Source organism: Nesoenas mayeri, assembly GCF_963082525.1.
Source record: "Nesoenas mayeri genome assembly, chromosome: 5".
Lineage (NCBI taxonomy): Eukaryota > Metazoa > Chordata > Aves > Columbiformes > Columbidae > Nesoenas > Nesoenas mayeri.
In genome coordinates, this window is record NC_137548.1 from 27,718,825 (window position 1) to 27,746,472 (window position 27,648).

A 27,648-nucleotide genomic window follows, 5' to 3' on the forward strand; every position below is an offset into this window, starting at 1 on the left:
TTAAAAGTTAGTATTACAGTAATTGGAATTACCATATGGTGGTCCGAAGGACATGAGTCCTAATCATGTAGCCTGGCCAATCAAATTAATCTCAATATACTTTCTAGACATTGAGAAAATAGTTTAATTGCTGATTAACTGCACCTGAATAGATCTATGGGTCACGAATATATCTGTCTCCTTCTGAATGCTTCTCCTCCCAAACACAGAAGAATGCAGGCTATTAGAAAATCTTTTAATTTCTGCTTGCCAAACCACAGTTACCATCCATCTGTTCTTGCCAATTGTGGAAAAAGGTCAGTTTTCAGCAAAGCCATGCATTTCACAGAAGGTATGTGAAGGGAAATTTCACAGGGGACATGATGGATCCTGATTCTTAGTGATAAACCTTTGGGGGCAGCAGGGTTGGCATATGGTTCAGCATGATATGAAGGCTTGGGTTCCCTGGCTTCGCTTCTTTGGCGTGGAACTGATAAAACCTGGCTCTTAAGTATTGTTTCGCTGGACACCAATCATGGGCAGCGGGAACTGCCCATTTAACTCTCTGTGGGAAGGGAGCCCAGGCTGTGTTCACAATAGTGCCTTTGTAGTGCTGCAAACTGCTCTCAACAGCTTGACAGCACCCGGGAGGAGGGTGAAGGGGCTGCTTTGCTAATTGCCCTTCAAAATAAAGAAAGAGGAGAGTAACGGAAAATTAATATTTGTTTTATTCATTTAAATAGAAGAAGCCGGTCTTCGAGTTTTAAAAATCATTTTAAAAATTGACTTTACTGGCCTCTGAAGGGACTTTTCAGTAGATTATCTTGTACCAGTACTGCAGCAACCAAGGGTAAAGAGAAAACATTCTCTTCCACTATAAAGGAAAAAAAAAAAGAAAGGGAGCTGTGAAGTTTATTAAAGTACAGCTTAGAATTAATGACAAAATTTCTGATGAGAGAAGTTTTCTGTATTACTATGTAGTGTGGAAGTGTAAATTAGTACGTATCTGTATGTGCAGTCTTTGTACTGGGCCAGATTTAATATTAATATAATTTTTAGTTGTTGAATTTTACAGTTTGTAGTGATGTCTTCATGAAAGGCGTTTTCTGTACTGTTTCTGTCATCAGTGAATATGTCTATAGATGCAGAGACATATTTAAGATACAAATTTAAACATTTGAATGGATGAACAGTGGGCTTAAGGATTCATGCTAATACCAGACAGCAAAGAGCCAGTTTTGCTTCTGTATTTTTACACTCATCAGCTTTAATGACGTGAGTTAAAACTGATGTAACACTGAGTGTCAGAGTGGGGATAAATCCCTCTCCCCAAACCAGGAGTCAGTATGTGGGGCTGCAGTTCTCCTTGGCCTGTACTATTCCACATTATTTGTGGATGGAAGTGATGGCTACAACACCTTAACACCTCGCATTGGCACTTTTGGTGCAAAATCCTTAATAAACTTGGTTTGGGTGGGCGGCTGGCCCCGTGCCCGCCCTGCGGCCTCCTGCAGGGCCGCGGCTGCAGGCCAGCCCTGCTCTGCCCGCAGCGTCGCGCCAAGGAGGGCCTGAAGCAGCGGCAGCTGCAGCGGGCTTCAAAACAATTAGCACAACGTACCTTATAGGTTCATCGATTCCCGTCTTGCATACATTAGTAAGACAAATCCTTCCTGGAATCTGGAGTAGGAATTCTGCCTACATAAAGGCTCCAGCACTGTTTCCTTCACTGTTTTGTTTTCACCCCTGTAGCCTGTTACTAAAACATAGACGAGTAGGTGATTTGTAAATACTGTCATTAGTCTTCTAACCACACAGCCAGTAAAGTTAATAAGTGATCTGTTATACTGTTGAGGTATTCGTCCTTCCAATTCTGCTAGCCATTTGATCTTACTGTCTTTTCAATTTCATGCTAAAATGCAGTTCATGGTTTGTAAAACCAGCAACACACAATAAATGGTACTGAAGTGGAGACTTTCTACTATATGTTTGTGTTAATATGCTCCTGCTATATTTCAAACAGATAATTCATTGAATGCCCATTCTTCCTCTTACTGCAGAGTAGATTATATTTAAGTCAAGATTAATGGATAGATTCTGATGTTAAAACGCAGTCTCTGCGCCTGTCATTCCCTAGAGGCATATAGTGCATTAGTTTAAGCCAATATGCTGCTTATCGTAGATACTATGACACTGTCTTCAATGACAGTTTACTGTACTTTGTTACTGCTTACTCTGGTAATAAAATCACTATATTGTGTTCTTGATAATTACAATATTAAATAGAAACTTAATTGGATTACTGCACATTTAGATTCAGATAGTTCTTAAGTAATTGTCCACTGTAAAATTTCTGATACTCATTTTTTCTCTCATGAGGTGTGTTCTGTGGTTGTCTAAGTGTAATACTTATTTCAGTCACCTTAGCTGAAAAAAGATCTGCAGTGGGATTTTTCAGTGCAAAGGAGTCTTTTATCATACAGGTTTTCACTCGAACCTTGTTGTTTTTAAAGTACTTCCATAAGATGCTTTCATTTGCCAAAGTCCTTAAAATAAAATAACTTCTGGGTTCTACAGTGTTGAGGAATTCAATATGTATTGTTAATTCAGATCTTTTTCCCTTAACCTTGAAATTTGTGGAAGTCTGAGCATCAGTTTAGTCATTTTTGCTGTCTAAGCAGATGATAAGAATTAGAATTCCTTCAATTCAGTAAGTATATGGTTATCTTAAAGAAAAAAAACAACAAACCAACATACACACCTTGTTTATATAGCTGGTTTTTATATAGTTTAATTCTGGAGAATATTTATATTAAAATTTACATTAAGTCCATTAGACTTTCACTTTAATTCTACATATTTTTGTAAGTGCCTTTTGTAAAGGAGCTTGCTGCAGAGTGGTTACATTTTTCATTTCATAATTGAGTGTTTTAAGTGGTTAAGCATAGTCCAAATTTTATCCAATTCCAGCTTGTGTTAATGGTGCCGCACTCACACTGCCTTAGCACCTGTTATGGATTTTGAGTCATCTGGCAGCCCGTGGGACTTAGATAAAGAAGTACCAGGTGTCCTGCCTGTCTCTTAATTGAGACGCAATGTAAACAATATAGACTTGGCAATATGGTTATAGGAATGGATTAAAGCCCAGCTTTGTCTGCGCCGATGAATCACAGCTTTTTCTTCCTAGATGATGTTATAAACCACTGAAGAATGTTGTTAGCTGTAAGATCAGATGGAACAACATAAAAATAAACAACAGATCAAGGATTTTCTTAGACAGTATTGCAGAATGTTAAAATGTGTTTGGTTTTCCAAGAAAAAAGTAGGCATCAATTAGAATTTCTTGAAGCAATATACCAGTTTTGAAGGTGCTCACACTGTAAAAATGAAATTTCTGTTATCAATTCAGATGAAGTCAATGCCTTTCAATATACAATGTGTTAGTAAACTAGGCAGAAGGGAATAGCATTGGTTTGGAAACACTCAGTGGCTGCAGTTTTTATCTAGCCTATGCTTACCTTGCAGGACTTTTAACTATTTCATCTTTAAGGTAGATACACTGGAAGTAATCTCCTTTAGCTACAAGATTAGTACTCTTAAAGAGAAAAGCCTCTAAATGTCAAAAGTATGTGTTGTTACAGTTTGTAAAATAACTTTTAATTTACCACAGATTTATTGAACTTTTAGTAGCATAAAAATGCAAAGTAATTTTCATTATATTCATTTAAAGAATTATGTAACTATATGCATTGGAAACAAATTGCAAGACCTGGAATGATGGCACTACTTTGTATGGATTTATCTTTTGTATGTTCTTTATTTTCTTCATGAAGAAATATACCTCAGAAATTGTCTCAGAAAGCCTTTTTGCAGTTACAACTTGTGTTGAAAAATATTTTTATTAAAAATGTTAGATAACTACATTTTATGTTTACTTAAATTCTACAGTCGTATTCTAACTTGGTTTTCATATTTTTAAAATGAAATATCTACATTAATCGGTAGATTGTCGTTTATATGTTTTACTTTAAAATTTTAAAGTAGTGATTTTGGATAATTAACACTGAGTCTCTTCTGCAGTTTTAAAATATTTTCACAAAATGCAACATAGAAGTTTAATTTTAAAATATATCTTTGGTTCATCTGAGTTTTGTGTTCCATTTTTACGAGTAAGAAAACATTGTTACATTTTATCGAAAAAGTGCTGTCGCTAGTATCGAAAATATGGTTTCAACAAAGAAAAAAAATCACTTTAGAAGACTTATAATTCTTCTAATCCTTTCACCTGTTTAGTCATGTCAAGCATAGTGATTTTTTTTCTTCTCTTTCACCTAAATCACTTTCATCAGATATGAAGAGAGTGAACTGAATTCTGCTTTATGAATCATCAGTGTTGTGGCTAAGTTCCAATTTCATATGCAGAAGCTACTTTCATTTACAGCATAGCTGTGTAAACAGATGCACAGAGCAAAATATTAATATGCTATTTTCAATATTGGCGGTATTGAAGAAACAGAAAATAACCCAGGCTGACTTGGAGATACCAGGTTGACTTGAGTAAACAAAAGTTGCAGCTGGGGAAAAAAATCTTTATTTGTATACTGTACAAAGTAGATGTGGAAATCACTGAAATGCAATAAACAGGGAACACCATGATGCCACTTCTACAGAGTCACTTTTCTGAACATAAGAGGACTTTAACTATTCCTCTCTGTGTGGCCAGCTGATACTGATCACCCACCTACATACAAAACGCAGCCAGTTGCAGGGCTTCCAGCACTGGATCAATAGCAGCCCGACTTACATCCTTAATTCTTAGAGCCAACAAAGAGTACAAATTGCTGTGACTCAGTATGAGTTGAGCTGGTTTGACAGCCACTGCACAATCTCTTCTTTTAGAGTGAAATTTCCCAGAAAAAGCTTCCATTTCTGTGATGTGTGAGTTTTGTCCTGTCTTCCTTTAGAAGTCGAATTCTGCTGTGGCTAACTTTTCAGCTTTGTAAGACCTGGGTCCTAACCTGTACTTGCTATGTTTTTACTGGAGGCAGTCCTCCTTTCACATTGTGACTTCAGGAATTGTAGTTTACTAGGAAAAATCTGCCCAATAAAATTGATGCTATCTTAATTTTAAATACCTCAAACTGTAGCAATTAATGCTGTGGGGTTTGCACACCTCTTCAGGCCAGGGAGCAAGAAACTTAAAATCTCCTACCAACATATGCCATTCACTGTGCCTCACTGTTTCTTTTTCTCCTTTAGTTTTTAAAGTCCTGGGAGCTTTTTTTGCATGTTGACACTACATTTTTTTCCCAGCAAAGAAGAGGTATGCTTCTAAATTTCATGAGGGGGCAAATGTAGTGAACAAGAGGATGCCATCTTATGTAGCTTTTCTTAGAATATTCTTAATCTCTCTTCTATAAATAGTGTATACATGCAATCAAAAAACCTCTTACAGGTGTCTATTGATCCTACAAGCAGCTATCGCTGGGTGGAGGATTTTCATTTTCTAGTTAAGGATGGAGCAGTGCTTTGGTTTCTGCTTGTCTAAATTATTTTGCAAGTGCCTGGCTGACAAAGTCATACTCTCCGCAATCATATCAATATATATTGACTTCTTAAATGATTTTGCTAACAGTTGGAACTGCCAGGGATGCAGTTGTATATGTATTTCTGACAGTAGTTTGTAATTTAACCTGAAAAAAGGTCCATCTTGCTATTTAGAAATGCATCCTCTGGCTTTTTTTCCAAGAGATATTTCTAGGTGATCATCAAAGCCTCCATTTTCCCAGTACCAGAACCAGAGAATCCCAGGTACTACCTACTGTCAGTATTGTGATCACGTATTCCAATTAATAGTTACATTGTGATATACTACAGAGATGTGCACATATATCTGCCTTGTATTTTTCGCTGTTCCCATATTTACTGATATTGTTCTTTGTTTTTGCCTTGGCCTATGCTGAGTTATCAAATCTCTCCTTTCAAGTCAGCTTAAATCAGCAGCCAGCTCAGTGGCAGATAGGAGACATACTGGTGCAAGGTGATGGGTGGCTTAGACTTGGTTTTAAATATCACTGTGATAGTGGACTTGGCAATGTTAGGTTTACAGTTGGACTTGGTGATCTTAAAGGTCTTTTCCAACCTAAATGATTCTATGATTCTGTGATTCTATATGTAAATATGTAAGTGTCAGGAGGAAAGATTTATGAATAAAACTTTCATGGAAGTGTCTTATTTCAATTTTTTTCAGGATTTTTTTGAATTGGAGATCACAGTATCACAGTATCACAGTATGTTTGGAATTGGAAGGGACCTCAAAAGATCATCTAGTCCAATCCCCCTGCTGGAGCAGGAACGCCTAGGTGAGATACAGTGTTGGAAAAAATTTAGTGCAGAGCCCACATTTTTACTCCCTTTCACAAAGGGAATCCTTTTGTTATTATTCTTATTTTCTTATTTGTCTTGAAAAGAAAACAGTTGTATTATCAGTCTACTGGACTTGAGTAGACCATTGGTAAAGGTGTAGAGATGCTTGCAGCGTTGCTGAGCTTACGACTCGAACTTCATAGTTCTAGGATATTCCTGAACAATAGTCCTCTTGATGCATTTTTAATCATCCAGAAATCATCTTGAAGTCAGTTACTAAAATGGAAGCTGAGGTATAACATTTGATTGTGATAAATGATCTGAAATGATCGACACTTCCTTCTGACTTTTGGAAGAATATGGGGTTTCTGCCACTGGTCACTTTAGATACTCCACAAATGCATTCCTTTTAAATTCAATTGAACAAATGAAATATTGTCCTTTTAAAGAGATTTTTCAGACACTGCAAATATTCCCATCACTGTTTTAAGTGTATTAATGAGCTGTGCATCTCTTCAGCCCTTTTTTAACTTTCTGTCAGGGAGTAGGTTCCCCAGCATAATCCTTCCCTCCAGAAGTTGCTTAGGAAATCTGACTTGATAAAATATTCTTTATGGCTTTTTTTTTTTTTCTGAAAGTGTTGTGAGTACTTGGGCCTATAACTACTCTGTTCATCTGACCCAAGTTCCTCCCAATTGACCTTATGGGTGCCTGATTCTAAAATAGAGGTGATGAGAATCTTCCCTCAGCAAATGCCTACTCTTGGGTGCCTCTGATGTTCACAGGTATCTAAGGCTTTCACTGCCGCTTTCTCCTGGAGATCTACCAGCTTCAGCACACGCTAGAGCTGCCAGAGTCCTTCCTGTATCCAAACAGCCATATGCCTGGTTCGTGCCCCTCTTTATCCATTGAGTAGGTTGCCATTTCTTTGCTCATCTGATCTGCAAGGCAGCAATGCTAGGAGTGTGGAAGGTAGACTCGCTGGACTGGAGCCCACACAAACACAACAGGGAGTAACTCCCTCGTTATATCAATCAGCCAGGAAATGAGAGAGCGCTTTCCAATTTTGAGGCCACATCTCCTGCCTCTTACAAAACTGTTCTAACCATTGGGACTGAGGACATTTTGTAATCAGGCACACTCTGTTTGCTGCTGAAATTGCTCTTCGTTTCATAAAATAAGATGTCCTCTGAATCACAGGGAAAGTACATGCTCATCTGTATAGCCTAATGGTTATGGTACTTTTCCTGGGAGAGGAGAGTCCCTGGATTCCAGCCTCTGCTCAGGAACCATTTGTTATCAAATGGTCTTTGGAGCAGGCACTAGGGTTTATTCAGCCCTTTTGTGAATCTGGCACTTAGATGCTCTTGTAATAGTTGGATGACAAAACTGTGAAGTTCCATATCCTTAATTAAAGTCTTGGAAATCTTACACCATGTTGAAACTGCTTTTTCTTTATTTTTTTTACAGCCTCAGGTTAATGATGGTTTAGGATTGGTATTCTCTGGGAGATTTTAACAAGTAATCATGCATCCACTCTTCTCTGGCTGCAAAATACTAGATAGAGAGCATTTCATTCAGTTCTAAAACTGAGAGGTGTGAATAAGAAGAACAGAAAGAAAACATGTTGTCAGAATTACACAATAAATCTATGGAAAAGACTGTGACGAGATGAATTCAACAGAAGGACTTGAAAGATGGATACAGTAGCAGAGGCCTAACAATGGGAAGTATGGAGTTTTGTGGAGATTGCATGGTTAAAATTACAGGAAAGGAAAAATAAAAATCACTGAACAACTAGAGATGTGGGGAAATGTAACAAACAAATTGAAGGCTAACAAAGCCACAGATTAAAAAAAAACAAAGAAAGGCAATGTGAGGGAATTGGTTTGGATATAAAGGAAAGAGGTTAAGATGGTGGATGAAGATACAAGCAAGAGAGCTGTTTTGCCTGTGTTATTGTGGCACATATATATCCTTAGTATGGACCCATTATACTGAGATGCTGTACAGCACAAGGCAGATGTGTTTGTCCCCCAGAAGTAAAAAAGCCAAGTATAAAACTGAAGACAGCAAATGAAGGCAGATACAAAATTCAGGGAAATGTGAAAGGATAGTAGACAGCATGAACAATTGTGTGACCCACACAGCAATAGACTGAAGTCTTCCAAGGTGTTTTCTTCGTTTCTTTTTCAATAAACATCATAGCAGGGAAGAGTTTGAGGGGGATTTGTTTTGTGGACACTTACCAAGAGCTAGTGCTAGGCATAAGAAGCCACATGGAAAAAAGTACAAAAGTGCCTGTCCAAAAATGTCAAGATGAGTGAGAGTGACTGTCTGCATTAACTGACTGGAGGCAAGAGTAGTTTTGATAAAATTCATCAATTAGGTATGGACTATAAAGTTAAAATAAGTAGTCTGCATTTATGCTAGGGAGTGGCAGACTGGTGGCAATATCTGAAGAGAATGCCCAGTCTAAGCAGTGAGTTCAGAAAGTGGGCACTGCAATGCTCCCAGTAGACATAAAGAGGAATAAAAACTCGTTTGTTGAGGCCAGAGAAAAGGATATGGCAGTAACTGAGATGTGGAGTAAGAGCCTAGATGATTTGTTCATGTAAATGGCTAGAAAAAGTTTAAACTTAGATTATGGAAAAAATCTGCAAGATGTCATTGTATTCTGCCATAGGAATCATAACAGAGCTTGAGTTAAAAAAGCAAGCGATACAATCAACAGTGATGGAGAGCTATTAGGTGAAGACGTGAGGTGTTGGTTTTTAGACAGATTAAGTACAAGCAGATGATCTGACAGACAGGATTTCAGTACTTGTTCCCAAGTGCAAATCAACAGGTCTAAAAAAGTTGCGTATTTACAGTAATAATGGCAAGTAGAGTCTTTTCAGTATTGAGAGAAATAAGTGCAGATTTAGTAAAATGTATTGTAATGCAAATGAAATTTTAGCTGGAGTGACTACAACCTGAGTGACCTATAAAGGTTTCTGATTTTTTCCTGTACTGATTTTATTTTTGAGAACAATAACTTCAGATAAAGTATAATGAAGTCATTTCAGCAAATATTTAGAATTTTTTTTTGTTATGCTTTTTGTGGATTATGTATCTGGAAATTTTTAGCTGGCAGATTTGGGTGAGTGGCTGTTATTTAATGTATCCCTTACCTTTTTATCCATCCTTTTTTGTTCCAGTTAGCACCTTCTTCAGAAGCAGAAAGCTCACAACACTGTTGTTTAAGTGTTTAGTTACTCTCTGTGCCAGTCTTTCCCTGTTGGTTTGTCCATGCATCCTTCCCATTCCAGCTTAATTGCTAATGCCAGTGGCAACATCCACTTGCAGTAAGAATACAGCTTGCATTGCCTGATTATTACTAGCCATTGAGTTTATGTGTGCCACTCAATTTGTAGGTGCTAATAACTCTTCCCTAGAGAGCAGCATTTTAAAGAAATAAATGTCTAGCCTATTAGAAGTAATGTAGAAATTAACTACCATGGGTTTATGTTCACTCTTGCAGGTAGTTGCATTCAAATACAGCATAGAACTAGATCATCTCAGCCACAAAAGCATATGAATTTGGAGTTTTAAAATACTAGGATGTTCCCAAAATATAAGCGAATAGAATATAGAAGTATCCCCATCTCCGCTACTCAGTTTCTGTTACAGAGAAGGAGTTGTTCTGAAGAGAGCACGTCATTTCTTAGCGCAGAATACTGCAAGCTTTGGATTTGGCATTCCCATCAGATTATTGTTTTGTTTTTAAGTGGGGTTCTGTTTTTAACAAGCTGCAGATGGCATTGTGAATTGTTAGGATGAGGGGCAACCTGGCTAGCTGAATTACTTTTCTCCAGGTGTACTAAGTGTGCATTTGAATTAGACTTCTAGAACTGATATAAGCATGTCCTCTCCACTGTGTAATGAAAACATCATTATCCTCCTCAGTCAGCATCTGTCAAGACTTCTTTGTTTGGTTAGGAGACAGGTACCTAGATGGGAGAATGGGAATGTCCCTGTCACATTCAAAATGGTAACTTTCCTTCATTTTTGCCTTATTTGTGTATAAGCTTTGGATATAATAGGATAAACTAAAAGGTTTCCTTCAGAGACCTCTGAAAGTAGAGCATTTTAAAAGCAGGTAGGTGTCTCCACCCTACTTTTCCATGAAACATTTTACCCATTCAGGCAGACTTTTAAAAACAGCTTGTTTTGATAGCAGCCTGTTCTCCTGTGGGCCTTCAGCCTTTGCTTCCTGGCAGCACCTTTGGTGCGAAAAGAGAGTGATCAATTGGGAGACTATCAGTGCCAGCATGCATAGAGTGATAAGTTAACACACCACTGGGAATTTCTAGGGCCCACCAAGATACTTCACTTCTAATGTGCTAACAAGCTCATTTTTCTACCTCTTGCCTCTTCAGTTATTTTTTTTTCTCAGAAGAGCTTAGAAGTTGAGTGCATCAGGCATAATGAAAAGCTCTGTAGGAGGGAGAAGCAATAACCCCATTTTTCCCTTTTCAGCCAAATAGAAAATTAGTTTCTGGTAATACACAAAGGCCAGTATTTTTTGTGCAAGGGGCACTGCTGTGAATCAAAGGACTCTATTAACTGCAGAAAATTCAGCAGCTGTGAATCTCCCCCAATGAAAAAAGTGCTTTTCAACAAGTTGAGAGATACGTAGTATTATTTAGACTTCAACCATCAGTTTCATCCTCTGCCACTTATACATAGCCTCTTAAAAACTGTGCTATAGTACTTTCCTCCGTTCAAGCTCGATACTGTGTTTATCCCCCAACCTAAGAACCGTTACAATAGGAGATTTTTATATTTTCTCTTGTCCCAGTCCTTCTATTATGGCTTCTCCAGGCTGAGACTTCTGCTGAGGTTCAGCTGTCTCAGGATCCAGAAAGAATTTTGAACACAGATTTCGGAGGGAAAATTGTTTCTCAGTTTCACTATGTGACCAAGTTGTGGTCTAAGGAAATACAATTAAGATTGATTTATTCACTGAAAATTCTTTTCAGATTATGTATTCTCTGTACATTTTTTCATCTTTAGATATACGGCAAAATCTACTGTAAATATTGTACAGAATACAACAGCAAAAAGGCTTCATAGGAAAAGTTCCATAATTCTTGAAGTATGGTTTTAAAAGCTAAGGTGAAGGGATATGGTTTCCAACTGTAATTTTGGGCTGACAATTTTATTGCTTGTCATAACTGAAAATAGTATAGTTATTTATTTTAAATGTTAGCACTTGTTATTAAAAACTCTTATCACTTGTAATGCAGTTTTTATCTTCTGGTTGCTAAAAGTATTATCCCCATTTCACAGATGGTAAATTGAGTCAGAAAGCTTGTTTCCTCACTGTCTCTGCTCCCCTCAAAATGAGCAGCACACCTAAAATCAGAACCCAGAAAGTTCAAGAAGCTGGTTCTGAGTGCATTCTTCCACAGCATGCTGGTTTGGTTTGGGTTTTGGTTGGTTGATTGGTTGGTTTTTGGAAAAGAGAAATATGTAAGGAAAAAATTATCTCACTATCTACAAATAAAACATGGGGGGAAAAGAAAAAAAAGTGTGCACAAATGTAAATGCCTGGTAACATTTCTGATCATTTTATGGTTCTGTAAAATAACTGGAGAAGGTCTCATTCACTCAACGTATTGAGTCAGCTGGAGGACTTTGAAAGTTGTGAGAGAAAAGGTTAACTGATTTCTCAGTTCAGGAACTATGCGACATGAAGTCAGCATGGTAGTTTTTCTTGATAATTGTATGTTGCTGCCTGCTGCTCTACATTTTGACAGCCATTTCCATAGTTGCTTTCATGAACAGCAGAAATATTCTCTCTTTTTCTCGCTCTCTCTGTGCTAACAGCACAATCAGGCCTGCTGGAACACGAAGCCTGGAGAGGGTTCTTCAAAAGCAACAACACTTCAAGATACCAGTCTCTTGTCAATAATATCAGAAAGGGAGAACATGGGGAAAAGGAAGAAGGACGGTGTTTTGCTGTCAGTGCCCTGCTGACACCCTGTTAGCCAGTATTTAGGGGTCCTGCGGATTCTTTACAAATATTCTTGCTTGTTTTAACAGCATAGTTGACAAGGTGGTTTTCACAATATTCAGATTTAGCTATGTGTTTATCTTAACTGCGTGTGTGTTTAGGGACTATGGAAGCAGTTTGTTACAGAAAAATGCAAATGATTAATTTTGTTAATGCTAATGTTATTTTTCATGCTATACCTTTTAAAAATTGTCAAGTTTTTTTATATTTGTGACCAGTGTATAGCCAAATCAGTTACTTAAAAGAAAGTATTTAAGTTGCTGTTGTTTGAAAAAATTTCATAAAGTTTTGCATCACACATAAAAATAATTGAACCGTAAGTTTCACATTACTCATGTTTATCTTAAAGTTATTACTTAAGTGCATCAGATATTACCATTGTTATGTACAGAATTAAAAAATAAGCATGTGCAGTCACTGAAATACATAATAGGCATTTAACAACAACAAGAATTCTGAATTACTAGGCACTGATATTTAGTAGTTACAGCACATTATACAAATTGTTCCTTAATTCTTGGCTAAACCAGTTATGAGGAGAGAGCACGATACCTGCAAACAATTGTTCAACATCATCTAGAGCCAACAACTTTTGAGGATTTTGCTGCTCAGGTTTTCTGTCCAGCACCTTACCACCACTTGCCCTCAGAGACAGGTAAGAAGTACAGTAAAGAACTGTTTTTGTACAATCTTACTTGAAATGCAGTATCCTTACTTATAAAGACTAAAAATTCAGACCTTTGCACGTGGTTAAGAGACTATATGTACATATTTGAGGACCTGGGCAAAGTTGCTGTTAAGTCTTCATTCTGTTGCCTGGCACTATGAGCCAATGCTTGGCATTAAGATTTGGCAAGCTGCTGCAATATAGAAAGCAGACCCTTTATTTTTACAGTGCATTTTATCACGTTCCCTTGTATAAAGTCTCCATGGATGTGTTGGTACTCCTTCATCCAGGGTAGTGCAGGTAGACACTTTCTTTAATCTAAGTAAACTTTGCCTGTAAGAACATTTTAAGGCTCACTGCGTTTTTAGAGTGCAAAGTTCTAAATTTGAAATCCAAGAGCCTTGCAATCGTCAGTTTTGTTTCCAGGTTCTTAGCTGCAAAGTTGTTTTAAGGTCATTTTCACTGTCCAGTAAAATACCTGTTTTATAAGAGGATACTGCATTTTCAGTTACTAATGAGAAAATCAGTAAAAGAAAATGAGTAACTCAAGGCCTTCCTGTTCTGAAATTTCTTGAACTCCTTATGATTATTTCATTATTTTATTTCCCCTCTTTTTAGATCATTAAATATCAGTTCTGTTTATCTGAAGGTAAGACAAAGTGTGCAAAAAACCCCTTTGTTCCTCTTACTTTTACTAGACCACTAAGCTTGTAACCAGACTGTATGCGAACTTTCCTTGTTGCCCTTGTTCACACTAAAAAGAATTTCACACTGATTGAGAAATGACCACTACATCTTCTTAAAGTTTTAGTCTTTTTACTAACCTCAGGTCTGCATGAAGCACTAACACTGGTTTGGGGATTAAGGTAACTAATGATACAGACAGTTGTTGAATGAGTAACACTTTATTGTGTTGACCTTTGTTTCTCAGCATGAACAAGTAGTACTGGATGGCAGTGGTGTGGTTTGTACCCTGTACTGTCTTTCATTGATGTTGTCAGACATTCTGCAGTGATGACATAGGAGAGAAGGAGAAGAAGAATGTGTAACACTTGAAATTCCTTGTTCAGAAACCTTTACTTAATAACAAATGAATCAAAATGCTTCTGTGGAAAAGCTGTAAATCTAAATAAAATAAATTAATTTGGCAAGTTGTTATCTCAAAATTTATTTCTCAATTGCGAAAAGATGCAGAAATAAATTCCAAAATTATAGAGGAGTTGTGATAGGACTATAGAAAGAATGACTGAAAGTATAAACCGTAAGTAGAAATGAGAGGCAGTTTCAAAGTATAATAAGTGGTGTAGTAACGCTAGTGCGAATAGTCAAGACCAAAGAGAAACAAAGTTAAAAGTTAGTAATTTAAAACTAATTAAATCAGTATAAAAATAGTAATATCATTTAATGTATGAAAACATTTGAATAGGAAAAATCTGTAACTAGAAACATTTAAAACAATAACCAGGGATACCAGGGCTTGGCATATTTCCTATCTAATGTACTCAGTAAGTATTCAACACCAGACACTTTTGTATGGCTCATATATAGTCTATGTTTTGGTGCGCTTGTAACAGTTCTGCCTGTTCACTTCTGGAAACCTCATTCCAGGCTAACTGGTTCTGCCCTCTGCCTCTGGTTCATTCTTCAGGGGTGAAACAAAACTGCTTTTCTAGTTTTCTAGTTTGGTGCACTGGAGAACACTGCTCTACAGTGGCAATTCCTGTATTCCTTCAAAAACTGTCCTAGTCATGCTTGGTATTTTCTAACATGATCTGGGAAAATATTATGATTTTTGGAAACTTTATTTTAGACTTAATCTTTCTATCAAATGTAATAATTTTCTGCAGGAATCTCATTAATAGGAGGTTGTGATGTATTTCACAATGCGCGTGTATGTGCATGCGTGTTTACGTACCATGAAACATTATGTCCTGCCCTGAGGGCCATGTTCTTCTGGACCTTGCGCTGTGCAGTGGAACTTACCAACACACCAGTGTCAGGAGCAGCCAGAAGCTTCCTAGGACAGACATGCAGCACGATGTGACCTGCCGTCAGAGTCACCCTGTCCCCAGACCTGCTGGACTCTGTGCTTCCATTGCAGCCCAGAGGCACAGGGGACGCTCTGACCGTGCCCCTGGCAGCCTTGTGGGCTGAGCCCCGTTCCGTCTGGGGCTCCTGGTGCTCAGCTTCAGGACAGGGTGCCTGAAATAGCAGCGCACCATCTGCCTCCAAGCTGGCTCTGCAGTGCACAAATTCTAGAGCCTGAGGCAGGTGTAAATTAACACTGCAGTCATCTGCCAAAAAGGTTACCCCAGGGCTTGGGTTTGGCCTCGACACCACTGTAACAAAGGCAGACCTGTGAGTGAGGGGGAGACAGGTGACCCATAACTTGCATGGACTGTAATACCAAGAAAGAGTCCACCAGATATGCTATTAAACAAATAGATGCCCCTAAGTTACCAGGGTCCCTACAACAGGCAAATTTATTGAAAGATGCATGAAGAAGTCTGAATTGTGCCAGGGTGGCACATAGGAGTGGTGCTGGAGTCCTGCCTGGCCACATTCATCTCCCTCAAGATGACTCAGACAAAACCTTGCAGGTTCCCTGCCAGACTTTCCATGTCATCTGAAGATTTCTGACCAGCTTCTTAAAAATACATCACAATTATTTTTTTAAATACAAAATATTTTTGCCTCTATTTTTTTAATGAAAAACAACCGACCAGAAAGAGACCAGAAAGTATTTTCACATTTCAGATGTTATAGACTTGGATTGTGATCTCCAAGATTACAATTGCTGAATATTTTTATTTTTTATAAAATATTATATACCATTTCTTCTAGGGAAGTTATATAGAAACTTTGAAGCTACTACAGCCCATCACCAGGTGTTGTAATTTTGTTGTTGTGATCCTGCTGGCTGGTTTCAGCATGGCATTTTTTTCATTTGAGCTATGATAATCAGAGCAAATACAGAACATGCCATTTGGTAACAAACTCTATTTCCTCCGATTGACATATTTTATCAAAGGCTCAGCCCTCAGCAAAAGCCATTTCCTTCCTTAGAGTGGTTGCTCTTCAATACAATGTGATTGTGGCTGCTGCTGTTTTATCTGGATACTTAGCTTGCCCTTTCAAAATATCTGACAAGTCTACTTTGCCGTGTTTAGGAACCTGACTACTGTAGTGGATGCGTACATTTAAAAAAAATGAGATTTACCTGCACTTAATCACATAATGTAATTCAGTTGGCTTTTTATTTTTACTTTATGCTGACTCTGTTAAATAGAGTAACTGCAAAAACTGCGTTAGAGTAACTCCTGCTCTACAGCTCTTCAGTAAACCAGATTTCTGTGACACCACAATAGGTTGAGGGAACTGTCAGTGGTAAGCTAAATGACACTGAATGGCTTATTGACCCCATGGTGCTAAGAGGCTGAGATTTTAAATGTACCGATGTCTTGGGTTTGTTTTTTCTTTATCTTCTTTTTTTCCCCTCTCTTCCTAGTAAAAATAGTACCTCAGTGTAGCAAACCTTATAAAGAAGGGGTCTCTCTCTATTAGTCATGGTATTTTCCTTGTGACAAAAGCAGCAGACTTTTTGATCCCAACAATCCTTCCTTATATTTCCAAGGCTGTGTTCAGAACCGTTCTGCTGCGCTGTTCCACCGGTGAATGGGGGTGCCAGCTACCAGGCAGGGAACACAGAGTTCACAATCCTTCACTGTTGCACAAGGGAAACTCAAATGCAACAGCATCTCAGTTGCTTCTACTGCTGCTTTGCTGCCTGACTTTGAACTGACAATCTTTATGGCCTTCTATTACCCCTTCACAGATGAGAATGATGGTGTTTTTCTCACTGGAGAAGGGTCTAAGCAACATTTGGTGGTGGTGGTTGAAGTGTGGATTGGAAGTGGAATACAGAAATAAGGGCTGGATGTCTGGCAGGGCTGGGAAGAGTTTCTCATTATCTCTTCTCCATTCCAAACATGAAATTTTTTTGTTTTCATTCCAAAACAGAAAAACCACAAAACTTTCTGAATTTTTCCAAAAATTTCTTATTGACACAACTGATGCTGAAACTTTATGCATTTCTGAACTACTGCCCTTAAGTTGACCCCTTAGGTGATAGTAAGCTGGGGATCCTCAGCACTTTGAGGCAGTAAATGTAGTGTGGACTTCTAGAGACCCAAACAGATCAACTTTCTATAGTTACTGAAATGGGTCCACTCAAAAGAATAGAATTTGATTGTCCAATTTGAAAGCATCCCGTGCATACAGACAAAGATACAAAATTAAATTTGAATCCTGACATTTCCTAGGTTTTTAATGCTTAATTTTACTAATTTATTGTCTTGTTAAAATATTTTCCTTGTGTAATTCCTTCCATTTTTGTTTTAAGGCATACGGCAAGAGAGAAATTATGTGATACTGATTAACAGCCACATGATTCATAAACAAATCTGTAACCTCTAGATCCACCACCAACTCCTGCAGATTGAGACAGGGGAATAATTGGTAGTACTGGTTAGTTGTGTTACCTCTTTGAATCGCCACTAGTTTCCAAACTGGGAATTATGCCAGTGGTTTTCAGAGATATTAGTTGACAGAGAGGAGCAGCTTTACCCAACTCTTGCGTTTCCAGCCAGGTTCTGAAGAGCATTTTTCACTGGACATGGGCTCTGCCATTCTTTTGCTATAGACTTGAGTATTTTTTTTTTTTTGCTGTGTCCTTTCTCCTGTCTGCCTCTTCTTTCTCTCCTGCCCAGTTCCAGTCTCCCAGGTCTTCCTCGCCTTCTCGTCTTGCTTTGCAGCTGCTTTTGCAGTCTTTTTCTCTGTGTCAGCTTCTCACTTCCTTCCCTCATTTCCCAAAATTAGTGACGGACTTAATTACTTGACTTTAGCAAGGCTCTGCTGAGCACAACAGACAGCTTGGCCGGATTTGCACTCGGGGCTGAAGTATCTTAAAAGGCCATCTAAATTTACCAACATGCACATGATGTTTTCCTCTGTGGTCATTCTCAGAGATGGCACTCAGGAAAATGTTGATCCAGACAACAAGGTGTGATAAAGCTAGCCTTACTGAGAGCAGTCTTGCCATGCAGCACCCTGTCTTAACATCAGCACCCTGTCAGGCTCACTGAATTTTTCACCTCTTTGAAAGCCAGAACTGACGAGCGAAATGAGTCATGCCAACGTGTGTGTTATGATACGTCCAGGTTCTTCCACCTCACCTCACTTCTAAATCAGTCTCTGCGTACTTAGGATTCCATTTTACATTGAAATAGTTAATTTCTGAGTCAAACAACCAACATCCTCTTATTAGAATATCCTAAAGACTTCAAGTGGAGTGGGAAAATGTCGCATTTCAACTTTGTTGATCCACCTCCTTGTTCAGAAGCAATTGAAACAGCTTTACATGTTGATACCAAAATATCATAGCTCATCAGGCTATTATATTTGTCACTTGGCAAGCCTAAGAGATGAAAAATACGGATCACTTCCTGACATTTTTCAAACTCTTAAAAATTCTAATACATCTGTTTTGTTTATTTTGATAGAACTTTCTGGTTCTAGGTAAACTGTCAATAAAGCCCTCTTAATTTAACCTCATTTTTATGTTTTGGATAACTAAACATTTCATTGTATAGAGAGATAAAGATAAAACATTTTACACTGAAGATTTTAAAACTGAAGGGGAAACAAAACCTGCAAACTTTCTATACAGCACATTCAGTATCCATGTGTGTGTATGTGAGTATGTATGTATATATAGTTATATATGCTTATCTAAAATCCAAAGAAATTGAGTTTATAATCAGTCTGTTGATTTCCGTCAGACTTTACATATATTTTAAGTGCCATTATTCTTCATTCTTCTAGTGTGATATGTTCAGATGTGAAAATCACTTTACATGACTTCTGTTCCTCAATAGTCAGATTGTTAAAAAATGAGATTGCATCTGAGTCTGTGCTTCTGTCTGCAGCAATTAGGAACAAAATTTTAAGATACAACCAGAATAATACCTTCATTGAAATAATGGGGATAGAGGGGAAGAGTTAAGGTTTTCTTTATCCGTCCCATGATAAAATTTCACACCAGGGTTTGACCCTTTGATGCAGACTAACTAGCTTAAATACTCTGTTGATTTCAGGAGTCTCATGTTGAGACTGGCTGTAATTTTACCATATTTAATACTGTGAAACAGCTGGGGAGCAGAAGCCATATATCGAGTTGCCATTTGTTTTTCCTTCTTGATTGTGTGTATGTGTGTGAGTATTTAACTGTTTCCACAGACTTTAAGCAAGCATTTCAGACAATGTTTAGGATGTATCTCAGTTGCTATGAATAAGGTTGCTGGATCTGGATAATGTTATAGAATTCTTTTCTTTCTCTTTCTCTTTCTTTTTTTTCTTTTTTTTCTTTTAATGCTTAGTTGGTAAGTATGACGCCGGATTTCAGAGCTGTTGCTTCATTGCACATAACTAACTCATCACTCTCTTTAACCTGTAGCATGAGCAGCAATTGCATAATGAAATTCGAAATTCCGTTTTCTGTGCTCATCTGTTAATACCCTTCAATCTCTGCGGTTCGTGTCTCATATCTCACACCTGTTATCTTTTATCTTTTCTCCCCCCCTCCTCACTTCTTTCCACTCCTCCTTCCTCATCACTTCTTCATTCTCAACAAAGAAAGAAATGCTGTGATATTTCTTCTCCTTCCAAAACCTCCACTAGAAAGCATTGGCCACATCAAGGTAAAAGGCAAAGGCTTGAAACGGAAGGTCTTTCACGCTAGCTGTGAATGGTATGCTGTGCAAAACAACAACGGTTATTTTCTGTTCTCTAACTTCCGCCATTCAAAATGCTTTAATTCCTTGTAAAATTAGAACAAGATAGAATTTCAGAAAATGAGAGTGCATGTTTCCCTGCCTGCCTTTTTCTGTAAGGCACGGTGAGTCAGGCATTATCATGCTTTTCCAGATTGTTTGGCAATGAAGTACCTAGGTCATGAACAGAATTACTGTCACCAGCTAGGAACAAATAACAGCCCTCTCTCCTCCCTGTCCCTTCGATGGGTCGTGTCAGTTTGGAAAAGACAGAAAGCACCGTGCCGTCTCTGTGGAGCAGGCAGGTGATGGACCAGGCGTGGAGGATTGGTCAGGTCACTAAATCACTGAGCTTTATGACAATACATTTTAAATTTATTCTCAGGCTTCTTACTTGATGACCTCATTTTATTTTAGAGGAGCGTTTTGAAGTACAACATGATTAGTTCTGAATGGTTTTTGCACCTCTTATATATGAAATGTATACTGAGGAGAGAGATCTTCAATTCTGATTATTGCATTAAAATTTTAAAGAATTACCTGTAATAGCATGATGTGGAAAAAATAGCAAGTGATATTCTGTCTTAGTGAAGTCAGCTGAGGTGTCCTCATTGACTTCTGCAGAACTGAGCTTCTGTCCGTAATTCATACAGGTCAGAGGTGATCAGTGGCGACTAAGAGAGAGTTCAATCAGGCTGTCAGTCTCTCTAAATGGCTAATTATAGTGCAGTTTAGTTGTGTGGATGTGAGTTCATAGTGTTAATTTTCTGTACAGGGGAAGGAGAACGCAAATTTGATTTCATGTTTTCTCCTTTTCCTTTTTTATCTCTGTGGAAGAAAGTTTGGAGATGGGCTGTTTGGAAGGGAAGAGCCTTGTCCTCTTTCAGGGAGGACTCAGAGCTCACTGGAGTGTATCTCTGGGCACTGGGCTATGGAACTACACACCCTTATCTCAAATTCATCTTGTTCCTTTTACAAAGAAATGTTAACATATAGTGCATCCAGTTAGTATGATCTGTTCAAGCTTCTGCCTTGTGGGCTCTGTAGAAATTTGCCTTTTGAAGCACTGACTAAAGTTGGGATGGGAGATGTTTTGCTCTCCTGGTTGGCCCCTGATTCACTCCACCTCTTTAGCTGCATTCCTAGAGCTCCCTTCATGCACAACCAGCTGTTAACCTTCATGTTCTCATTAAAGACTGGATCCTTCTGGGTTGTGGTTTGAATAATGACTCCCCATCCCTGCAAGGGAACTGGAGGTGTTTGTTCTCCCAGCTAGCCAGAAAACATCACCCACTTCAGTGCTGCCTCAGTTGCCGAGGGCAAGGGTTTCCTGCAGTCCTGTAGCTCAGTGGTTTCTGGCATCACCTTTTCTCTAGAGGTAGATTTGTGGCAGGTGCCAGCCTCACATGCAGTACCGTCACCCACAGCTGGTAAAGGGTTAGGAGATGCTGTGGGGATGACAGCAGCACTGAAATCCTCTCTGCCCCTTGTGAATAGCTTCCCATGCTGGGAGCATGGCTGGTGGCGCTGACCGATCTGGTTCTTGCTGTCCTCTGCAGGCTTCTGCCCAGAGACTCAGCTGGGAGAAACTCCAGCAGCAGCAACAGCGCAGGTGGATGGAACAGACTTAGCCTCTCCAATGTCTCCTCGGACTAGCAAGAGCCGCATGTCCATGAAACTGCGCCGCTCCTCTGGCTCAGCCAACAAGTCCTAAGCGGCGAGATGCCCTCAGCTTCCCTAGTGAGCAGCAACTGGCCACCCTTCCCGCAGCGACTCACCGCGTCCCTTCGCAGGATAACGTCTCTCATTGTGTGTGTGCCCTCCCTGCGTACCCCTGGTCTGTATGTTTATTTTAAAGTGACACTGGAATTTTACTTTAGTATTTTAGCCTTTGGGTTTTTTTTAATCAAATTCCAGGCTGCCTTTATTTTTATTTTATTTTGGTTTGGTTTTGTTTGTTTGCTTGTTTGTTTTGTTTTAGAGTGCAGTTTGTACTCTGCACCTTTTACCTTCCTGGATGATTACGATATCTTAACAGTAGTCATTTTTAACTCTGGTTGATCTCTAGTCATGTATGGAATTGGAGACTGCAGTTGGATTACACTGTATTTATTGTGCCCCATTGCAATTTTCTCTGTAACAAAGAAAGAAGTATGTACAACTTGAAAATGAATATACAGCTCTAAATTGAAGTTGCATTTGTAAAGTCTTTGTCAGATGTCACAATGGTAATGCACAGGATGTGTACAGATTATTTATGTTAAGAATAAAATAGTTCAACGGCCTTTCAAGCATTACAGAATCCAAATGAAATAACTTGCTCATAGCACCAACTCTTCACAAAGCAACATATCATTTCATAATTCTGCAGGTGATGCCATAATCTATGCCAGAAAAACAGAAAAAAAAAAATCACTGTGCTGAAATTCTACTTATGCTTGGCTTCCAAATATTTTTATAATGTTTGCTTTTTCCAAGTGGTATCAATAGTAAATGCCATCAAGTTTCATGGGTTTTAGACTTTATCACTGGGCTGGTGGGTCTACATGTATATTCTTGTCTCTTACATTAAAAAAAAAAAAATAAAAGGCACTTTCCTGATAGAAAATCATTGCTCTGATGCTGTGTGCTAGGGAGGAAAAGGGAACATGCACCAGGAGCCTGGCCTGACATGCTGGCGATTGCAGTCCTGTGAGTGCAGATTAGTGCACGCGTTCCACCCACCCAGAGATATTTTCCAACCGAAGATGAAATGCTCACATTTTGAGTCTGGCAAACAACAAAAAGCTGTTGACAAAATGTAGCATGACATCAGTACTAACTGCATGTGTAAATATATCATATGGGCAACAATAAAAAGATAAATTATGTATTGTCATTCATGTAGTATCTACGAATTTGTAATGGTTGAAGAGAAAACATGCTATTTAATAATACAATAAAATTATTCTTACCACCTTTTGTATATGAGTCATTGACCTCTGTGATTAGTCTTACTCTAGTTTATAGAATAGCGTATTACATGTGGAGCAGTTAAGTGCAATACACAGTTTTCGGTTAAGTGCGATACACAGTTTTCATTTGTATTAAAAAGTACACACAAGTTCTTAGGAGCTCTTTCCTAGCCCATTGCAAGAATGCCATGCTGAAAACTTTTCCCCAGATCTGGTAAATACGATACATGTTGCTCCGCAGGTAACGCAAAGCACAGGACATTCCCTTCTGTGGGCTGCTTGCTTGAATGCTAATTGTAGGAACAGTTAATAATCATCAGGTTTCTGTGGTCCGGAGTGCTTCGTCTTTGACTGTACAAGTGGAGAAAGGAGAGCAATGGTTTAAAAAAAACATAGTGACCTCCAGGGGAGAGCTCATTTAATGGCATAAACGGGCATTTTTACCAACGTCCCCGTTACAAACAAATGACGGAAAAATCCACAACTTAAAATAACATGCTTTATTTCTGGCATATGATGAGAGCGAGCTGTGTGTTTAGCCTCCTTCATCAGACAGCAAATCTTCGCTGCTTTAGGTTATATTGTATTAATTCATTTGTCCAGGTCCTAGAACTAAAATGAGAAAGTCCATGAAGCTAATTTAAAATAAAGCACTTATTGCTTGCTTTCAGCCTTTGGGCATGATACACGTGAATCTTTTGTTGTGTGTAACAAAATATAAAACCAGAAATAATTGCTTTACAGGATGCTAATCAAAAGATGGAAATATTTTGCTTGCTCATTTCAGAGAGTTAGAACAAAGGCTACGGCTGGGATCAATTTGGTTGTTCAGAAATCACCAGCTGACCCGTTTTGCCCTACTGAATTCAAGGAAGGTGTGAGCTTTGTTTTAAATCCTTTATTGAATTTGTTTGCCCTTATTTTTGGCTTCATCTGTTATCACATTTAGAAACAATCACCCATGCGTGAGAAAAATAAATAAATAAATAGGCAAATAAATAAACACCAGCTGAAATGTCAGTAGCTACTAAACTCAACAGTATTTCAAAGCATTTGGGCAGAACACCGTTAAAGCCAGGGAATACGCACCGAGGGTTGCTTTGCTAAAGGTAGGTCTCGTTAGGGAGAAGGAAGGTAGCCTGTCATCCGCACTTCAGCAACATATCAAATGACTGTTTCATGTTCTAGTTCCAGCTGTGCACAAGACTCGGAGGAGCTCACGTCAACAGCACAGCTCACGGGGCGGAGGGGATGGAGGCCACCCAAAAAGGCCAGGTACAGCCAGGGACCCTCTGCCTGCCCAAACACAGGGGCTGGCAGGGCCACACGCTGCCCAGTCTGGCGACATCGAACTGCGCTTCTTGCCATTTTCCGTGCCGCACTAAGGACACACTAAGGGAGCGGGTTTCTGAAACGGGCAGCTGCCGGAGACATGCGTTTTGCCCGCTGCACGGTCGCTGGAGTACAGAAACACAGAGTAAGCGGGAGATGCGTACTTAGCTATAGAAGAACAACACCTCGTCTTTTAATTAAGCAGACAGCACGATTAATTTTCCATACTTTTTGCTAGCTATTATATGACTTGACATTGACTTAATATGAACATTTACCTTCTTGACTATCTTAGTACAGAGTACAACAAACAAAACACCTCACAATAACTTAAATGTTGAAGCTTGGGGGCTAAGGCTATTAAAACAAGGTCACTAGATCAGGCTCCTTTTCTCACAAAAAATAATTCCTCTCTTTAAATATCGTATATACAGTTGTACTTCTATCCTGGGACCGAGAGTAGCTACGGAAGATGTACTTTCCATGGGCCAACACCCACCGCCCTGGCATTGCCCGCATCCCGGCAGATGCCGGCAGGGCCCGGATCCTCGGGTGCTGCCGCCAGCCTGGGGCCGTACCCGCCCGCCAGGCGTCCCCCTGCTGCCCCGGCAGCTGGCGGGCAGCGCTGCTCTCCCGCCCTTGCGGGGCTCGGCAACAACGCTGCCGGCCGGATCCGCGGCGGCGCCGGTACTGCCCGTCGACTAAACCTTCTGCCGTGCTGGAAGCGGGGCGAGTTTCGCTGCACGTCGGCCGAGGAGGCGAGGGAGCGCCGGAGTCCGCGGATGACTCCTCTGCCTTGGTAGCCGTGAGTACCGCGACTTTCCATAGGAACTACAGCATGGACAGGACTCGCTCGGCTCGCCCGGGCTCCAGGAGCAATCCCATCGGGCCTAGCAGCCCGGCCGGACGGGCACCTGGAGCAGTAGGACCTGCCTGCTCTCCGGCGGGTGGCACTTGCTGGCGTGCCGCGCCAGCCCGGGCGCGCTGAAGAAGGTGGCGGGGCAGTGCTTGCAGGGGAAGCCCTGGCGCTCGCCGCCCGCCGCGCCGCCCTCGGGGGGCCCGGCCGGCGGCGGCAGCAGCAGCTCTTCGCGCACGGCGTGCCACAGCCGGTGCTTGTCCCTGATGTCCGCCGAGGGGAAGCGGGCGCCGCAGAGGTGGCAGGCGAAGGCGAGCTGCCCGCGCTCCGGCGGGCCGTAGGCGGCGGGCCGCGCCGCCCCGTGGGTGCCCAGGTGCTTGCGGAGGTAGGCTTGCCGCCGGAACCGCTTCTGGCAGCAGGGGCAGGCGAACGCCTCTCCGCCGGGGCCGCCGCCGGGGCCAGGAGCGGCAGCGCCGCCGGGAGCGGGGCCGGGGGCAGCCGGGGCGCCGCTGGCGCTGTCCGCGCCGCCGCGGTGCTGACGGGGCGGCGGCGGCTGGGGCGGGGTCGCGGCGGGGCCGCGGGGCCGCCGCTCGGGGCTGTTCTCCTTGCCCGGCGGGACGGCGGTGGCGGAGCCGTCGGCGCTGGGGCCGGGCCGCGGCTTGTGCCAGCGGCGGTGCGAGGCCAGGTTGGCGGGGCAGCTGAAGATCTTGTGGCACTCGGGGCAGCGGTACTCGACGCGCACGATGCGGGAGCAGCGGTGCTGGGCCAGTGCCAGCGGGTCCGCGTACTGCTCCTTGCACAGCTGGCAGATGAACTCGCCCAGCGGCGTGCGCCCCGCCGGCGGCCCCGGCCGGCCCTCGGGTCCCTCCTCTTTGATGCGCAGCCCTAGAACGGGCGAGGTGGTCACCTCGTCGGCGAAGCTCAGCTTCCGCGTGGCCTTGGCCTTCTTGGCCGGCGCCTTTGCCCGCGACGGCCGCTTCAGCGCGGGCACCGGCGGCGGGGCCGGCAGCGGCGTGCGGGGCTGCAGCAGCAGCTTCTCGGCGGGCGGGAAGGAGGCGGCCAGGGGGAAGGACTCGGCGGAGGCGGGGGAGCTGAGGCACCGCTCGAAGAGAGCCGCCCGCGGCCCCGCGGCGCTGCAGGGTCCCGCGGCCCCCCAAGTGGCCGGCCCCTCCGGCGGAGCGAGCCCGGGGCCGCCGCCGCCGGCGGGCCACGTCGCGGGGCAAGCGGCGGCGGCGCCCTCCTCCTCCTCGCCTTCCTCCTCCTCCTCGGCCCCCTGCCTGGCGACGGGGCTGCCCCCGGCGGCGGGCGGCGGGAGCGGTGGCGGGGCGGGCGGCGGATCCCGGTCCGGGTCCCGTTCCCGGGGGCGCGCCCGGTAGGAGCTGCCGGGGCGCCGGCTGCGCTTGACGAGGAAGCCGCGCGGCATGGCGGGGCGGCGGGCGCCACCGGCCCGCTCGGCCTTTATACCCCCGGCGCCCGCTCCCGCCCGGGCGTCATCCTCCCTCCGGCGGCGGCGGCCAATGAGGAGTTGGGGCCGGCGCTGGCGGCGGGGGGAGGCGGCGGCCGGGCCGGGGCTCCCCGCTGCCGGGGCGGGCGCGCTCGGTCTGCGGGGACGGGCGGGGTGTCCCCGGGAGCGCACCCCGCGGCGCGGAGCCGGGAGAAACTGCGCCCTGTGGCACCGAGAGAGGTGTGGGACCGGGAGCGTGGGTCTGAGACGGGAGAGACCCCGCGCCGGAGCACGGCCGCAGCCCCTCGGCCGAGGGGCCGAGCAGGGTTCCTGCAGGAGCATCTCTAGATGCTGCTGATGGGTGTTTTTGCCAGGAATATCCATCCACCACTGGGGCCGGAACGGGCCGCCCTCCACGTCTTTCCTCCGAAGGGAGTGAAAGCTGGGAGCCTGCTCCATCCTTCCACACCGCCATAGCAAGAGTTTTTCCACAAGTCGCCAGAAAGATCTTGTATTAAGTGGAGGTCCTCCTGCAAGAGGAGAATTGCCACGGCTGATCAGAATGTCACATCCCTCATCTAAGTAACGGCTTGTGGCAGCCTCCTGAGCGCAGGGGAGGCAAGACTGGGTTACGGTGCCACAAAATGCAAAAGAGCCAAAACTGCCCCCTCCACCCTCCCCTGCTGTAGTTCCTGCCTCGTTTGTGGATGCTGTGAGCCTCAGTGGCAGCTTGCGCATCCCTGAAGCAAGGCAGTAGTTGTGTTTGCTAAACCAGTAATCGGCTTTTTAGAAATGCTATTGTTCCAGTAGGGAATGATGTGCACTTGCAGCGGGTTGTCAGCAGCCCCTCCGACCGCACTGCACGTTACCAGTCTCTCCTGTTTGATTTCTCATTTATCACACAGTATCACAGTATCACAGTAGGTTTGAGATTGGAAGGGACCTCAAAAGATCATCTAGTTCAATCCCCCTGCTGGAGCAGGAACGCCTAGGTGAGGTCGCACAGGAACATGTCCAGGTGGGTTTTGAATGTCTCCAGAGAAGGAGACTCCACAAACCCCCTGGGCAGCCTGTTCCAGTGCTCTGTCACCCTTTCTGAGAAGTAGTTTTTTCTCAAATTTAAGTGGAACCTCTTGTGTTCCAGTTTGTACCCATTACCCCT

The 27,648-nt window shown here is 42.1% G+C and overlaps 2 protein-coding genes across 5 annotated transcripts in view; one reads left to right on the top strand and one right to left on the bottom strand.

Moving 5' to 3' along the window:
• Positions 1-22,652, top strand: part of RALGAPA1 (Ral GTPase activating protein catalytic subunit alpha 1) — a 139,510-nt gene extending 116,858 nt beyond the window's left edge. For 3 of the 4 annotated variants that reach the window (XM_080344698.1, XM_080344699.1, XM_080344700.1), the window contains 2 exons: positions 12,934-13,058; positions 21,460-22,652. In XM_080344698.1, coding sequence (XP_080200824.1) covers positions 12,934-13,058; positions 21,460-21,614 — 280 coding nt within the window. In that variant the 3' untranslated portion in view covers positions 21,615-22,652. Of the gene's footprint in view, positions 1-12,933; positions 13,059-19,763; positions 19,879-21,459 lie in introns of all 4 variants that reach the window. The other variant, XM_080344697.1, reaches the window with a different exon arrangement.
• Positions 22,653-25,076: 2,424 nt separating this feature from the next.
• INSM2 (INSM transcriptional repressor 2) lies at positions 25,077-26,591 on the bottom strand (the record flags this gene model as incomplete). Its single annotated transcript, XM_080345724.1, has 1 exon — positions 25,077-26,591. The coding sequence occupies exon 1, from the start codon at positions 26,463-26,465 to the stop codon at positions 25,077-25,079; it is 1,389 nt and encodes a 462-aa protein (XP_080201850.1). The 5' UTR covers positions 26,466-26,591.
• Positions 26,592-27,648: the final 1,057 nt, after the last annotated feature.